The sequence below is a fragment of the Phyllostomus discolor genome, chromosome 6 (assembly GCF_004126475.2).
Source record: "Phyllostomus discolor isolate MPI-MPIP mPhyDis1 chromosome 6, mPhyDis1.pri.v3, whole genome shotgun sequence".
NCBI classification, from domain to species: Eukaryota; Metazoa; Chordata; class Mammalia; order Chiroptera; family Phyllostomidae; genus Phyllostomus; species Phyllostomus discolor.
Genome location: NC_040908.2, coordinates 3161156 through 3177681, shown reverse-complemented (window position 1 = coordinate 3177681; position 16526 = coordinate 3161156). Strand labels below are relative to the sequence as shown.

General features: G+C 58.7%; 1 protein-coding gene across 2 annotated transcripts in view; it reads right to left on the bottom strand.

Annotated features, from left to right (window-relative positions):
- TAF1B (TATA-box binding protein associated factor, RNA polymerase I subunit B) overlaps window positions 1-16526 on the bottom strand; it is a 57602-nt gene that overhangs the window by 16024 nt on the left and 25052 nt on the right. For both annotated transcript variants that reach the window (XM_036027645.1, XM_028516613.2), the window contains exons 7-9: window positions 15708-15864; window positions 10238-10337; window positions 731-878 (exon numbers count right to left, since the gene is read on the bottom strand). In XM_036027645.1, coding sequence (XP_035883538.1) covers window positions 731-878; window positions 10238-10337; window positions 15708-15862 — 403 coding nt within the window. In that variant the 5' untranslated portion in view covers window positions 15863-15864. The remainder of the gene's footprint in view (window positions 1-730; window positions 879-10237; window positions 10338-15707; window positions 15865-16526) is intronic.

Sequence of the window (16526 nt, the reverse complement as noted above, 5' to 3'; positions counted from 1 at the left end):
GAGTTTTAGGTACTGCTTTTCTCCTATGTCTCCTTTTCTATTAAAAATACATTCAATCACATTTTTTATATTCCTCAAGCCATAGTACAGCCACACAATGTTTGTATTTTCTCTTAAAAGTGAAAGTCCTGAATTTCTTACACTTCTAGTTCGGCTCCCACCGGCAGGTCCCCGGGGGGCCCGCGCCCGGCACACGGAGCACACAGGCGGGCCTCCCTCCCCGCGCTGCCTGGCTGCCTCCCGCGTCCAGTGACCCCACCAGACCGTGGCCTCCACCCGTGTCAGGGGCTGGGGACGGCATCGTGTTCCCCAACAACAAACATGTTGCCATAAATTAGCTTCTGGGATTTTGAAAAATTAGAACTCATTATGTAACCATCACGCTTCATGCAAATGAGGAAGCACTGCTCTGGGGGCACACCTGGGCCGCTGACAACACACCGAACATCTGTTCCTTTCCCTGCGTTCAGCAAACGTAGTGCGAGGACCAGATGTACGCTCTCAAGCACGGCCCTCACGCCGGAACAGAGCCCTTTAGCCACTGTCTACGGTCCGAGATGCTTCAAGAAGTTGTGCTATCAAGCTTCACGTTGCCGTGGCCCCACCCGTCTGTGTCTGTGCCGTGGCCCTGCCGGGCGGCCCACCCGTCTGTGATCTGAGAGGACTCCACGTTCGCTCAGCGGGGTCAGAGTCGGGAAAAGCTTCGCCAAGACAAACAGCGCTCGCTTACCGGGGAGGTTGGCTTCCATCAGGTACTTCATACACAGGATGTTGGGGTGGAGATAGCAGTCTTCAGTGATGTCTGGGAAGCGAGGCAGGTCTAAAAACGTGGCCACTTCGACCATTTTCCTATAGATATCCTCATAGGTCGGCCACGACTGAAAGAAAAGAGATACTCAAGGTGGCAGTTTTTTCAACCTAGGTTAGTTTTTAAATACTTTCTGACTTTAGTGTGCACTCACTGAACGAAACGGAAACGTGGAGAAAAGCAAGGAAGGGGAAAACACTGTCGATCGTCATTACCCTAACGCAGCAGTTTTAAGTAGTAATTACGCCAAATTAAAAAGCCACTAAAACTCTATTTGGCTCATAAAACTCTTACTGGCCTTACCCACGACACAGTGAAACTGTAATTTCTTGCCAGTCACGGAGAATCTGGGGAACAGAGGACGCTGCCACCCGCTCGGAGTCCCAACGGCTCCCAACGGCCCCACACAGGGGCCCCTCGCCCATCTGGGGGCGCAGCCAACGGGCTGAGCTCCTGTTGCACGACAGTCTATGTGTCTGTGCGACGTAGACGGGCGGCATCGCTGGGAGCCGTGAGGTGACACGTCTCCGTGGGTGCACAGATGAGCAAACGCGGTCGGTCCACACGAGAGTGTCACTGGGCCCCGGAGAGGAGGTAGCCCTGACAGGCGGCACGCGGCCGGGCCTCGCACGCAGAGAGGACGCGGTCCGCGGACAGCCATGGCGGAGGCACAGTGTACACACACGTACCGGTCCCACCGAACCGCACGCCCAGACACGGTGTGAATGTAGATTTTATGCTCTGTATATTTTACCACCATTGTCAGGAGCTATAAAAAGGAACCTAAACATTATCTAAAGGAAGAAACCCAAATATATTAGAGATGTCATAATTAGAATAATAAAGTTGAAGATTGAAAAAATTCAACGTAAGGCAACCAATCGAATGGGAGATGGTATTTGCAAACAACAGCTCCAACAAAGGGTTAATATCCAAAAGGTAAAGAACTCGCACAAATCCACACCAAACAACCAACCAACCCGATGAAACGGGACGAGGACCTGAACAGACACCTCTCCCAGGAAGATGTACGAAGGCCAGCAGGTGCATGAAAAGATGCTGGACTTCACCGTCTGTTCGGGAAACGCGAGTCAGAACCACTGCGAGGCCCCGCCTCGCACCTGTCCGAGCGGCTGTCGGGGATGAGGCGGGGCCGGCGAGGGCTGGATGGACAGGCGTGGGGAGAAAGGAGCCCGCGCTCACTGCTCGTGGGCGCGTGAACTGGTGCGGACGCTACGGGGGAAACAGCTTGGAGGCTCCTTGAAAAGTTAGGAACGGAGTTACAACATGGCACAGCAGCCCCTCTGTCTACCCCAAAAGCTCAAAAACACTTACTCGCACAGACGCGCGCACCCCGTGTTCACTGGGGCACTAATCGCGGTGGCCGAGACGCGGAGACGGCACAGTGCCTGTGGGTGGAGGACGGGTGGAGACGGGGCGGCACGTCGTGCGTGCCATGGAGCCCTACTGAGCCCTCAGGAGGATGACGCGTGCTAAGCGAAGTCAGTCAGAAAAAGCTGAGAACCGCACGGTTTCACTCACGTGTGGGATACAGAACCGAAACTCACAGACACAGACAACGGCGTGACGGTCACCAGAGGGAGGGGGTGGGAGTGAAGGGTAACGGGGCCAGCTCTGGTGACGGGGAGGGTCCGACTGTGGGTGGCGGGCACCCAGTGCAACTTACAGATCGCGTGTCATGGAAACGTACACCGGAAACCCGTAGGACCCTATGGACCAATGCCACCCCCACAAATCCAATTACAAAAAGGAAAAAACACAGGAAAAGTTAAAACTTCAAGATATATAAAATCTACAAACATTTAAACTCTGTAACATTGGATAATTCTGGAAAATATACCTTGTGTTTTATGTAAGAGGCACACGTCTGGGGTAAAACTATTAAACTGTAACTGCTGAACACACGACACCAAGACACGGCGTCCTTCCCGGGAGACAGAACGCACCGAGCCGGGAGAAAGCGTTGGCGCCCGCCAAACCTCCTGCCCAGGGCCGCTTGGGCCAGAGAGGAGGCCTGGTTCCCACCTGACGGCCCCCCGAGAGAACCTGAGGTGGGCCCCGAGCCGCAGGCGCGGGGAGGGCGGCACCACTGCCCGTCTCCGCCCCGGGGGCGTCACCGCAGGGCTCCGATGCTGCCCTCTCCCTCCGGCGTCGCTGGAAGCGGTGGGCCAGGTGTCCCTCGCTGCTTGGCTGTGGACGAACCTCCGCGCACACCTGCCCCCACCCCAACCGAGCCGGTGCGGCACCGCAGCCGACCCCCCGCAGACGGCTGAGCAGGCAACCTGGTGTCCGAGGCGAAGCCCCCGAAGCTTGGGTCCCCCTGTGCTCAGCCCAGAGAGGGGTCGGGCTCTGACTGTGACAGGGTTCCGAAGCACGGGTAACCACCGCAGGACCACGACAGGAAGCATCTCATCACGTGTGAGAATTATCTTGTCGTGACGTTCAGAAACCGCCTGCACGCGCAGGGCGGCGCACGGGAAGGGCCTGTTCACAGGAAGTGCTCGGTGCTCGGCCACATTCTCACTGGGTGTGCAAGGTCCCTGCTGCACGAGGCGAAGGACAGGCCCACCAGAGCCCCGCGTCGCACGTCACGTGGTTCGTAAGGCGCAGCGGCATCTGTTTAAGCCGGACTTGGGTGATCTGCTCGTGAGCCCGGCTGTACCCCAGCGTCCGGCGGAGCCAGCTGCAGTCCCGGCAGAGGGGAACGGCGCAGGGACGAGACAGGCCCGCGCTGCTGAAGGCACCGCCTGTGTCAGAGTCACCTGCGAGAGGCGTGCTCCAGACGCACGTTCCTGGGCCCCCCAACACACATCCCGGGTCCCTCTCTGGCCCTGGGTCTGAGAGCCTGTAGTTTAAACAGCTCTCTAGGACATTCTCATGCAACAGCAAAATGAAATGAAAAGAAAGTCAAGCGCTGTGGCTTCCCACCCTTGTTTTCCACGCAGCTGGAGGAGAGGAGTGTTCCGCCCCCTGGCAGCAGGGGGTCCGGGCAGGAGGGTGGGGGTGAGGGGGGCCGAGGGCACGTGTCCTCAGGACACCTGCCTGCGCCCCAGGGCAGACCTCAACCGTCAGGTCACTCCTGCTCTGACAGAGGCAGCACGGCCAGGCCAGAGCTCCATGGGGCCTGCAGAGTAAGTCGGGGCGAATCCAGAGCAAAGTCTGAAGGCCCCGAGTGGACTGAAACGCGACCCAGCGAGACTGACCGTCACCTGAGGTGCCTGGGGAGTGAGTGAGCGAGTGACTGGCGGCTGTGAAGGAGGCTTCTCCTTCCCTGCGACAGGGACCGGGTTTCCCAGAAACGCGAGACTGCCCCAGGTAGAATGAGTCATCCCTGGCGGGGTGCCAGAGCACCCCAAGTGGGCTGGGCCAGCCCAAGGCCCAGCGTCGCACCTTCTCTCCTCACTCCTTCGAGAGCAGAGCAGAGCAGAGCAGAATGCCGTGGGTCGGCGTTCAGACACACGCTGGGGGGGGCCTCAGAGAGGCCCTCCAGTCCCCCTGCGTCCCTCCTGCAGAGGCCGGGCATGGGTGGCCAAGTGACTCCTGCTTGAGGGGGTTTGGAAACACTGGTGAGACCGTGGGAGAGGGGTGGGTGTGTTGCAGTGACCTGTGCAGAAACTGGTCTGTGGGCTGAAAACACAAAAATAAGGCAAATCAAGGCCGAGAAGACAGAGGCAGCAGAAACCGGCAGAACACACGACACGTATCCAGAACAGAGACCCGTGTGCCTGGGCTCGACGCCGGCTCGGGCGGCTCGGGGTCGCTTGTCCCCTGGGTGGGCTGGTGTCCCCGGGGGAGACCAGATGCTCAGTTCGTTCCACCAGATGACCAGCCAGGTTTTTGCTAGAAGGAAACGAGCCTCTGAACCTGCACCATACTCCAGAAGCTTGAGTCAAAAATAAAACAGAAGAGGCAAAGGCAGATGAAGAAGGAGGTTATTTTTAAATTAAGTTAAAAAAAAGAAAAGAAAAGAAAGGCTATCCCTTCTGGAGCTGGGAATCGCAACTCAGAAAAACACTGAAACTGAATTTGCGCACCATCTCCTCCCCCGAGCTTTGCTCTCAGGGCAGGGTGACGGCGGGGCCTGCCTGGAAAGAGAAAACAAACCACATCAGTCCCTCCGTCTTCCGTGTTCCGCTCCCGCTGTTTCAAGGGAGCTCGGTCAGCTTTGTTGTTACGGGACCGAGGGGCCCCCCCGAAACCCTAACGGAGCAGCCTAATGGAAAGCAGCAGCCCACCTGGGGTGAAGGTTGGAGGATCTGTAAAGCGCACGCTCTCCCTCCTTCGTTTGTTTTTTAAGCTGCGCTCAGCTTTCTGCAGCAACAAAAACAAAATAAAACCAGACACAGGAGAAACACAGTCCCCGCAGCCCACACACGCCAGCCCCGCTGGCGTTATCGCCTGCCATCTCCCAGAACAATCGCACCTTTTGTCACCGCGGTGGAGGCAGAGCTGCCGGAGAAGCCAAGCCTCGCGGAGAGAGGTAAGACGTGGAAGGAGGGAGGAAAATGCGCCCTTTGTTCACGAAAAGCCGTTTCCATTTAAAAGTTTCAACACACTGAGGAAGACTGAATGCACTTTTGTGAGCAGAGGCAAGGCACACAATGAGGAAAAGCTGCCTGTCAATCAAACAAACAGCCGTCTGAAGACACGAAACCTTCCCCGTTTCTGGAGAAAACTCAGGATGGGAGGGAGGGAGTGGGGACTGGCGGCCGGGGGAGCGGTGGCTGGAGCCGCGTCTGCAAGGTAAACGGGACACGGGGCGGTCGGGCCCCGACGGTTTTAGAGGACGACGGGGCCACACCACGCCGCCCCGGCGTGCACTGCGGACGGACGGAGTGCTCGGGGAAGCATCCCGCTGAACGCCCCAGACGCCTGTTTCCGAGCGTCTGTCTCCCTCCGAGAGGCGAGGCCTCCGGACAGGCAGAGACAAGCCAGAGTTTCTGTTACACAACAGCGGGCTGGGATGCACCTGACAGCCGCGCCGGCTGGGCCAGCTTCCTGCTCGGCCGAAAGGGCGCAGTGCCTCGCCCCCACTCGAGCTGCTGCTCCGAGGCGCAGGCGTGGCCGAGAAGTAGCCGAGGCCTCTTGCACCTGTCGGTCCACACGGGAGACGAGACTTGCTACCCTGAAGAGCAATCACTGGGGATAAAAGTCACATCAGAAGGAACGACGCAGCGCTGCAGTGCAGTCTGTGGGGGAGGGCACACTGAACTCCACGCGTGTTACGATTCGAGGAGCAGCGCACCATGCACGTCAGCCCACCAGAACTGTCTTCGTGGTTGAGAGTCTGCCAGGGAGTAACAAAAGTCGCTTCTTCACGTCCAAGCCGAGCCTGCTGGGAGCCTGTGGCACCCACGTCCCTTTCTGGGCAGCACAGTCTCGGATGGTCCTGGGGTGGGGTCCTGGGGGTGGGGCCACGGCAGAAACGCGGCCGGCGGCACGGGCAGAAGGACCTCAGGAAGACACGCAGACACGTGACTGCCGACCCGCGCAGGCTCGCCCAGTGCCCAGGAGACAGCGGCTTGTTTCGGCCCCGGGACGGGAGGACGGGAGCTGGGAGAACCCACCGGAGCCCTCAGGGGCCCCCGCTCTCCGAACAGTCTGCCGGTCGCTGCGCAGCTCTGTCCGAGGGCTGCACACCTTTACCAAAGAAGGTTCACAGCTGGTGTCTGGAGAGCAGATCGCCCCCACGTCATCTCTGGCTGGTGTCAGAAGGGTCACACGACCTTCTCGCAGCAGGTGTACCTGTGCCGGGACTCGGTTTTCCCCCGACGAGCCCCCGGCCTGGCCCCCCTCTCCTCCCAGGCGTGGAGGCCAGGGGGACGTGGAGGCGAGGGGGATGGGCTGAGCGTGCTGGCTGCCGGGAGGTGCTGGCCCGGGACCAAGCTCAGTCACGGACAATCCGAGTTAAGTCGCTGGTTTCGCTCGGCAAATGAGAGCTATGATTCTCCTAAGTAAGAGTATCATCAGTGTGACCTCAAACAAAGGTTTTCTGACCAAAGTAATTCACTATATTGGCAAAGAGTACAAATTAGCTGATGAGATTATCTCCCACACTGGTTTTCATGAGTGATACTGACACACCCATAATTTGCATTTTTAAACATTCTTGCTCATAAGCAGAAGATATATCCCTCACATGTTTGCCACTAGAATTTTAACAGAATGCCTCTTTATTCTGTTGGTCGAATAATGCCACCACGCACTGGCCTCCTGGCACACTGTGTAATAAATACATCAGAGGCAGTCTGGAAGTCTCCTGCTTAGCTGGAAAAATTCCCCAACAGATCAGTCTGAGATCTCCAAAAACTAAATTTACACGTCTTCTCTTTTTTTAGCTATTTCAAATAATCTTAACCATACACGCAGACTGAGTCCTTACCACGGACACAGAACTGCATCGGGTCTTACGGATACTAGAACAGAGACACTGACTACGGCCCCCGCCCCCGAAGAGTGATGGGGGTGCAAGACATTCACAAATCAACCCATGCACTGTGTATTCACTTTTACTCCTCGGTTTTAGAAATTCCATTTAGACGTCCCCCTCTGGCCGCCTTTACAATCCTGAGAAACACAGAAAGAATGCAGGTGGCATTTCTGTCAGCTCCGAGGCACGGCAGCACCACGGGCGCCCAGGAGCTGAACCTGACCTACGAGCAGGAGCGGCACCGCCTCCCGCCTCCCCCCTCCCCCTCCCCCTCCCCGGGGCACGCCTTCCCGCTCTCTCCCCCGGCACCTCCCCCCAGAGGTGACTGGAGTTCCTAACTGGGCTCACCACCAGCTCTCCTCCTTAGAACACTCCCATCACACACACGACTCAGCCCCACCGCTGCCCCGAGGGGAACCGAACACACACACACACACACACACACACACACACACACGGGCCTGGAACCGCCGGGCCAGACGCCTCTCTCTCTCTCTCAGCAGCACGTTCACACAAGGCTCAGAAGGCCAGCCAGGGACACTTCAGCAGCTAGGTTTAAAATGACCAGTGAGTGAATTACACAGACTTGAAAACCGATGATTTTAAGAGTTGCTTCGATGGGACAGCGTCCGGCAGCGTCGGGGCACCTGGACCTCCGTCTCGCTGAGCGCTCGACAATGCCGTCTGAAAACTCGGGAAGCCGGTGGGCCCGGAGCCCAGGCCGTTCCGAAACCGAGGGCCTGGCCCGTCTTTCCCCGGACGAGCCGGCTCCTGGGGGCCTAGGTGCGGGGTTTCCCTCCCCGGTCCCACCCCGGTCCCACCCTAGTCCCACCACGTCTCTGCCACGCTCACTGGGGTCTGGAGTGCTGCCTGGAAAAGCAGGACATGTCCTGTGTCTCTAGCCCTTTTTTAAGATTTTATTTATTCATTTTTAGAGAGAGGGGAAGGAAAGGAGAAAGACAAGAGGAGACACATCGATGTGTGGGAGGGATACATCGATCGGTTCCCTCTCACGTGTCCCCAGCTGGGGGCCTGGGGACCTGGCCTGCCACCCAGGCACGTGCGCTGCCTGGGAATCAAGCCGGTGGCCCTTCCGTCTGCAGGCCGGCACTCAGTCCACGGAGCCACACCAGCCAGGGCTCCGGTTTTAAATCAGCGGTTGCCGAGCAACAGACTAAGCTGCGTTCCTCTGAAGGCCACCCTTGGGGAAGGCTGCTCCAGCCCACCAGCCTGTGCCCCGTCCCCACTCCCGGGCCGCCCCCCAGCTGGTCCCCCACCCCAAGCTTTCCGGTCCCGGTTGCCATCTCCGCCACAGGGCCGCCTGCCCCTTGGCTTCGTTGGGAAGCCCCCTCATTGCCTCCACAGCCGCTCCCGGCCCTGCCCCTCGCCCCGTCATCCTCGTTGCTGGGCATGGTCCCTCATATTTTTTTTTTGTCTCCTTCCACACCGAGGCTGCGCGGCCGTGCTGGACCACGTGCGGAGTGGGAACTCCAGGCACGTTACCCGGCAGCTCCGTCTCCGTTTCCTCGCCCATAGAACCGGGAGACGGGGCCACTGCGCACTTCACAGGGCTGGAGTGGATACTGAACAAGCTCACACGGCCTCTGGGACGGGCCCGACCCGCAGCAAACACGCCCACCACCGCCGTTCCTCGTTTCCTCCAGGCCAGGCGGGGGCTGCAGCGGCCCCCTCCTTCCTCGCGCCGCCCACGGGTGGGCACGGGCAAGCACACTGGGACCCTGGCTGGTCTCTCCCGGGCACAAGCGCACAGAAGGAAGCCGCCCCGGGCACCGTCCTCCCAGCCAGCCCTGCGCTCGCTGAGTCTGCAGGACCGCGCCCCCAGCAGCCGGTCTGAGGCTGCAGCCACCGCTGGGTTCAAAGTCTGACGGTCTCCACGACGTTCACAGTGACCGGGATTCTACCTCAATGCGAAAGGCTGCTAATACTAACCCCCTCGGGGTAAGGCGTTAAGGTGTGTCGCAAGCTTATTTACCTGCGTTTCCAGTCACGCACTGCCTTGTGGCTAATACTTCAAAATTAGCGCGTTACACTGTCATATTTTTCTTCGCACCGACTTAAGTGTCTGGAAGGACTCGGGGGAGGGGGAGGGAAGAAGGGCAGGCAGACAGAGCAGAGGACGGCGCCCTGAGCACGAGGCCCGCCGTGCGGCCGTTCCGGGGCGCCCCCCCCCGCCCCTGGCGGCGCGCCCTCGGCAAACCCTTCGGCCTTCCCAAGGTGTCTGCTCACACGTGAAACTGGGACAGAGCGAACCATGATCGTCACGCACGTTTAGTAAGGGCCGAAAATGAAACCGAGGACAACGTAACGGCCGTGAGCATCAGGACGGCCCGTGGAAGTGACTTCAGTGGGACACGGAAGACAATGTTCAATGTCCCTGACACCTAGTGAACTGAAGCCCTCCTGGGGACGAGAAGGGGAAGGCGGGCTCTGAGCCCCGGGAACGGTGCGGAGCCTCGGAGCAAAGGGACAGGGGGGGCCCTTCCACAGGGGACGTCCGACGGCGGCGGCTCCAGACAAAGACCGACGCCAGCGAAGGACTGAAAACAGGGCCTCCCGGAGCCAGGTGGTGACTTCCCTTAGTTCTGCCAAAGCAGCACGGTGTATACACGCCAACGGCAAATACTCTTAGAACACGCCTGAAATTATGTAAAGTCTCCAGATAAAACTTTGAAGTTCAGCCTCAACAATGTACCTTCTGCAATGCACACACCCGACACTGAGCTACGGTTTGAGGCCGACCTCAAGGGTCAGAAGAAGCCGCGTTTATGGGAGAACAAAAACCAGGAACTCCGTTGTTCACGAAGTTGTGACTAGCGTTGCACGTCTGGCCAGAAGCGACGCCAGGTGACGCTCTGAGAACTCGGACACCGAGTCCGGGGTCAGGCCTGGCCTGTGCACCCCCACCCCCACCCCCACCCAGGGCCTCCCGGGACCCCGAAGCGAGGGGGCGGACTGACCTCCACCGAGAAGATGCCCTTGTCGCGCCCGTACAGCTTCATCTCCTCCGGGAAGTGCTGGAAGGCGTTCACGCAGGGCACGTGGCCCTCCTCGACCAGCCTGCGAGGGGAAAGGAGGGGGCTGTGACGGGGCACGGACTCATTCGGAAACGCCCCGGAGAGAGCTGAACATGCCGTGCTCCAGGGACAAGGTGAGAATCCACTGAGTGCGTTGTGGTCACGTTTTTTAAAAAAGATTTTTATTTATTCATTTTTAGAGAGAGGGAGAGGGAGGGAGAAAGAGAAGGAGAGAAACGTCCATGTGTGGTTGCCTCTCACACGCCCCCCACTGGAGACCTGGCCCGCAGCCCAGGCCTGTGCCCTGACCGAGAGCCGAGCGGGCGACCCTCTGGTCCACAGGCCGGCTCGCAATCCACTGAGCCACACCGGCCAGGGCTGGTCACATTTTAAGGACGGTTCTACTATTCTCCGTACCGGTGTGCGGAGAGACCGTCGCATCAGTCCTGCACCTGCAGACCCCTCGTGTCCGACGGCCTCAGTCAGACGGCCTGCTCCCGGGACGGGTGCGCCTCCGCCGGCAGGTCTCCGTGGGGTCTGCTCGCCGGCCGGCCCTGCCTGTGCCCCGCCCCCCGCCCCTCACACGGGGAGCTCTGACCCATCTCCTAGACCATCGCCTCTCCAGGGAGACCTCCTCCGACCCCTGCTCTCCCCTTCTGCCCCCCCGCACCTGCGCGGCAGGTGGCTGTCACCAGAAGAACAAGTGACGGAGGGGACCTTGCCTGTTTGCTCGTCACTCCAGCCCAGTGTCTGCCACATAGTAGCATTGCATTGATGCAATGTTCTTAAGTAAATTACTGAATTGAAAGGAAATAGCACACACATAAAAATAAATACACATACGTATTTATTTGCAATAATCCACTAATTCAACAGGAATCTGTGGACACCACACGCCCAGCAGCACCGCCCGAGGCCGTGGGGACAGAGCAGGGAGCACAGCAGGAGGGCGTCTTTGTTCCCGGGGGGTCCGCGCTCCGGCGGGGAGGGGGCGGCGGCCCACGGGGCCCACGAGGGGACTGCGCGTGTGTGAGGCCCAGACACCCGGCGAGAAGAGAAGAAAGACAAAGGAGGGAGGGAGGGATTCATGAGGGGCGGGGCTCAGATGTGTACACACACGCACACACACACATACACACTCTAGACATTTTACGTAAGCAAACTGTTGAGGAAAGTAAGATAAAGGATAAGCTAGTATACAAAATATTTTGCCTCAAAGGCTGTTTCTGGTAGAGTCTATAGTTAAAGACTACTATTGACCCAACTTTACTTCTAAATTTAAAATGTGATTTCCTTACAATTTTAGTCTACTGAAAGTTGAGAATTACAGTAAGTGTTTTACGTAAAAATGTCGTCTTATGAAGCTTAGTGATGAAACAGGGCCCATTAGAACAGTCCTGTGGGGAAACCCGCCTAGGTCTTTATTCGTTTAATTTGTATACACGAATCTATGCATAATAATCAGTGTTCGTATTATTTTGGAACTAATTTTGGGGTTCAATATTACTTTATATTACTTTATACAGGGTGTACTGCACGCTTCTCACTTTGATAACTATCTAGTATTCCATGATATTAACATATCCGTAATTTATTTAGTCATTGGGCCCATTTGATTTTGTGTGTGTGTGTATCTGTACCCATACATACATGTACACTCAGACACCTGCGCTCCCACCAGGACCCACAAAGGCCAGACGGGCAGCGCGGGGCGGGGCGGCACAGGTGTGTGCGGCGCCCGTGGGCACCTGGCGCCCGCGGGGGCGGAGGAAGGCACGAGGAGCCTGCCCAGGGACAGACGTCTGCACAGCAGGTCTCGGGCACCCGGGGCTGTAACAGTTTTCACCGCGGCTGCTCCGCATCTCTTCCCAAAGCGCTTTTCCTTCCTGCATTTCCCTTCAGAAAGAGTGCACGTGTTCCCAGTCCCAGCCCCGCACGACCCGTTTCCCGTGTTCAGGACCCGCAGGTGGGGCATCACATCAGCCGCGGAGCCAGAGCCAGGAGAGGAGCGCCCGGACGAAAAGCCCGCCCAGCAGACCACTGCCCTGGCCCTGTCCTCTGGACACACTGTCTCTCTTTATTGTTTCACTCTGTTTTTCAGTTTCCACCTGCGACAGACTGGAAATCCAACGAGCTGGTTCTCCTCGCAGATACTGTAAGAAGCGCTGCATTAGCAGTAAGTCACGTCTCCTTGCAAACATGTCCTGAACCCACTCACCTCATTCCGTTTCTGCCCGTCCCCCCACCCCACCCCCGGTGCCAGCCACCGTCTGGGACAGCAGAAACCGCTGGGTCTCCCTGCCTCCGCCGGCCTCCCTGGACTGTACTCCCCTGCAGCGGCCTGAAGGACCACAGCGGTCTCTCCTGCCCGCCCTCCCAGGGGCTTGCCGGCACATTCTAGCGAGCACAGGTGTCCATCTGGAGTGATGACTGTGTCGTGGAGACAGACACAGATGGTCACAGCACCTCGTGAATACACTGAAAACCACGGAATTACATTTCAAAGGGTGAATTTTGTTGTGTGCGAATTTGATCTCAATTAAAAAAATCCGAATACTACCCTGGCTACTGGCTTGCAAAGACCTAGGCCTGGCCTCTGCTGTGGGCCCCCCGCCCTCACCCCCCGACTCCTTCACGTTTGCTTCCTCTGCCACACGCGCCCCCACTCCTTGACCACGCAGAGCCTGCTCGTGCTTCAGGGCCGGCACTGGGACCTCCCCTCCCTGGAAGGCCAGCACCCCCGACACGTGCCTGCTGGCTCTGCTCCCATTCAAGGTGCAGCTCGAACCCCCTCCCAGTGAGGCCGTCCCTCACAACCGCCCAAAGCAGCCCTCCAGCCGCTCTCCGGCGCACAACCTCCGACTCCGCCCTCCTGCTCAGCACCTCACTGTTCGATGGGTTTCCTCCCTGGCTGTGAACTGCAGGAGAGCAGGGACTCGGTCTACGTGGCTCACAACTGCATCTCAAGAGCGACGCCTGCGTCGTCGACATTCAGTAAAACGGTGAGGAACGAGGGCGTGCGGTTGTGCTCATTGTTCCTGCCACTGCAGGCGGCAGTCGTAAGGGTTAGAGTTCTTCCGTCTGGATGCGGCTACACGCGCTGCTAAAGGACCGAGGACGGGAGTGGCGGGCAGGATCAGGGTGAGATACCTGTGGCCAGGCTAATCACGGATTATCGTCAACCAACGTTCTTTACATAGCTTTCCACGTTTGGCAGCGGTTCTCCATTTAGCATCTACAGGAACCCCTCGGAGAGCTTTTAAAACAGAGGTTCCCAGGCCACCGCCAGCGCGTCTGAGCCAGAAGGTTCGAACGGCCCCAAGGACTTGCCCTTCCCGCAGGTTCCCAGGCAGCACCGCCGGTCGGGCGACGGCGCTTTCGGAGCCAGACCGAGAGCGACCCCTCTGGGAGACGCACACAAAGAAAGGGGGCGCACTCCGCCATTCCTCCCAGCAGTTCAGCCGGGTCCCCAACTCCGAGTGCGCACACAGCGAAACAGAAGCCCTCCCGCTCACGAGATCCAATCTCCTTGAAGGCCCTGCAGAATTCCCCTTGGAGGGAGGGCGGGAGGGAGAGGGTGAAGGGGAAGGAGGGGACGGAGCGGGAGGGAGAAAGAGGTGGAGGTGCAGGACCCTGCCCCCAACCTTCCAACCGCTCATAACGTCCCCCCTGGAAGAACTGCAGGTGAATGTCCCCACACCTTGGCAGATCTCTAGGGGAGCTCTCCCGTCCTCTTGCAGACCGCCCGGCAGGCCCTTCGTCCAGCACTGAGGGCAGGACGACACTGCCATTCCTGCCAGCCCCCTCCCTCTCTCCCTCTGGTCACGGAGAGGAGTGGGCAGAGCGGCACAAGGCCGCAGGCACTGGGCTAGCCTGGGCGGTTGTGCGGTGACCGGGTGAAGGCAGAGACGGAGGGGCAGGGAAAGAGGACAGGGGTTTCAAGAGCGACTTCGCAGGCACGATGGACAGAGCGCCATGACCAGCTGCGCATGCAGAGAGCGGAAGGAGTCCAGAGTGATTCTGAGGTTTCTAAACGGGATACAACCTCGGGCATGGCACTTAGGAAGAGCACACGGGAGCAGGGGCGGGGCTGAGGCCAGAAGGACGATGAGCCCCTTCCAGTCCTGCCGACCTGGAGACCCACGGGGCGTCCAGCGGGCAGCTGCACCGCACGCTGCACTGCGTGGGCCCGGCCCCCAGGACAAGTCTGGGCCAGAGAGGCTGACGGGGAGCCATCCCCGTGGTGGAGACGGTAATTACAGCCTTGGGAGAGGGTGAGGTCACCGGGGGGGGGGGGGGGGGGGGCACGACGAGGGTTTTAACTTGACAGTAAAACTCACTGAATCACGGACCAGCTGCCCAGAGTGCATCACATCTGAGAAAAGCCTTGTTATTTGGTTGATGTGGCCACATTCAAAGACACTATCACCGTTTACTGGAGGCGTTTTATTTAATCAAAGGGCCCGGCGCCAGTGATGACGGTGACGGTGGAGGCGGTGGGGGGGGGGGGGGGGGGGAGGACAAGAACAACAATGACCAGCACCAGCTCCTGCCTCAAGTGCTTCTCACGGGGTGACAGGCACTGGAGGCAGCTGTGACCCCACGGGGTGGGTACCGTCATCCCCAAGTTACCAGCGAGGAAACAGAAGCAGAGAGAAATTAAATTTAAATAAAAACTCACTGAAGGTCGCACAGCATACTGACAGCAGAGACAGGATTCGAACCCAGGAGTGCGGCTCTAAAGCTACGTCCTTACAATCTCTACACACTGATTACACCCGAATGCTATTCATTAGAATACATGAAACAAGGGGAAAATGAGCACATTCGTGATTTTAGCACAGGTATTTAATGAGAAATTCTCGTGGCTCTTCCTCACAGAACCGTAACTTGCTCATTAACTACAGAACCCTGTGGATTATCTTGAAAAATGCCCAGCATCTACACGGCCGATCCCTCCAGTACGTCTGTCTCCAGTTTCCTCCCACGAGCAGAGACGGCCTGCGGTTCAGCTCCGAGCCGCCGCCGCGCGCGCTTCCGTGTGACTGCGTGAGCAGCCGCTGCCGGGGCCAAGGTCATCGGTGCCCCTCCCCCTCAGGCACAGGCACACACACACGGACGCCCCTGCTCCGGTGCCCCTTTTCCTCCTCGAAGCACTCTACTCCCAGTAGACGGCTGGCTTCCCAGCAGCCCGCGTGAGGCAAGCACTATTATTCCCGCCGTGCGGATAAGGAACCCGGGGGGCGAGCTGCTTGCCCGGGGCGGGGTGCGTTTCAGAGTTAGAGCGCAGGCCACCCGGTCTGCCCAGCCCCTTCCTCGGCTGAGGCCGCTCTGCAGAACTCAAAACACCCCCCATCTCCCCGGTTCGCACGGAAGACCGGCAGACGCACCCCACGCGGCGCACGCAGCTCACCTCAGGAGATCCGAGAGGGTGATGGCCTCCCTCTGCCACAGCAACGACAGGGAGCAGAGGGCGAGCGTCCCCGGCACGGTCATCTTCACGGTCCCCTTGGCCTTCCGCAGCGAGTACTCGACGCCGTCGAGGGACCCAGAGCACACGGATGACATATCTTGGGGAGAAACGGAGGCCGTTAACAGTGCAAGTGACTCGTGCGGACAGCCAAAGGAGAAAACCAAGAGAGTCCAAAGAGGCACATTAAACATGTCAGGACCGGGTCGTACTGTCCTGGCACATTAAACATGTCAGGACAGTAAACTTGGGAACACCTTATCAAGAGCAGTTCGGCCAGAAAGCCGTGATGGTTTAAGGGCAGACTGGCCAGAAAGGTCGTTGTCGGCCCTTTGTGGGAATTGCATGGACTTGGACACTGAAAAGGAATCTGACCCGCCGACGTTTTTACAATGAACACGAACACTTGTTCAAGTAGCACAAGGACACACAGGCACAAAGCAGAGCCCGGTGTGCGACCCTGTCCCCTCTCTGAGAGGCTCTGCAGACGCCAGCCGGGCAGTGCCGCCTCCCAGGCCCGTCCTCCCTCCTCCAACCCTCCCGCGCCTCATGCACCATGCCCCTGCTCCCCCTGCTCCCCCTGCTCCGGGCCTGGGGAGGTGACACTGGAGAGTGTCTCACCTCCCTCGGAGCTCCCGTTCCAGTGACGGGAGACAGCCGGTCAGCCAAACGGCGTACGGCTGACAGACAGCGGTGAGTGTCACCCGGAAACAGCAAACAGAGCGGTGTAAGGTGGGTGGGGCAGGTGGGCAGGCGACGGGA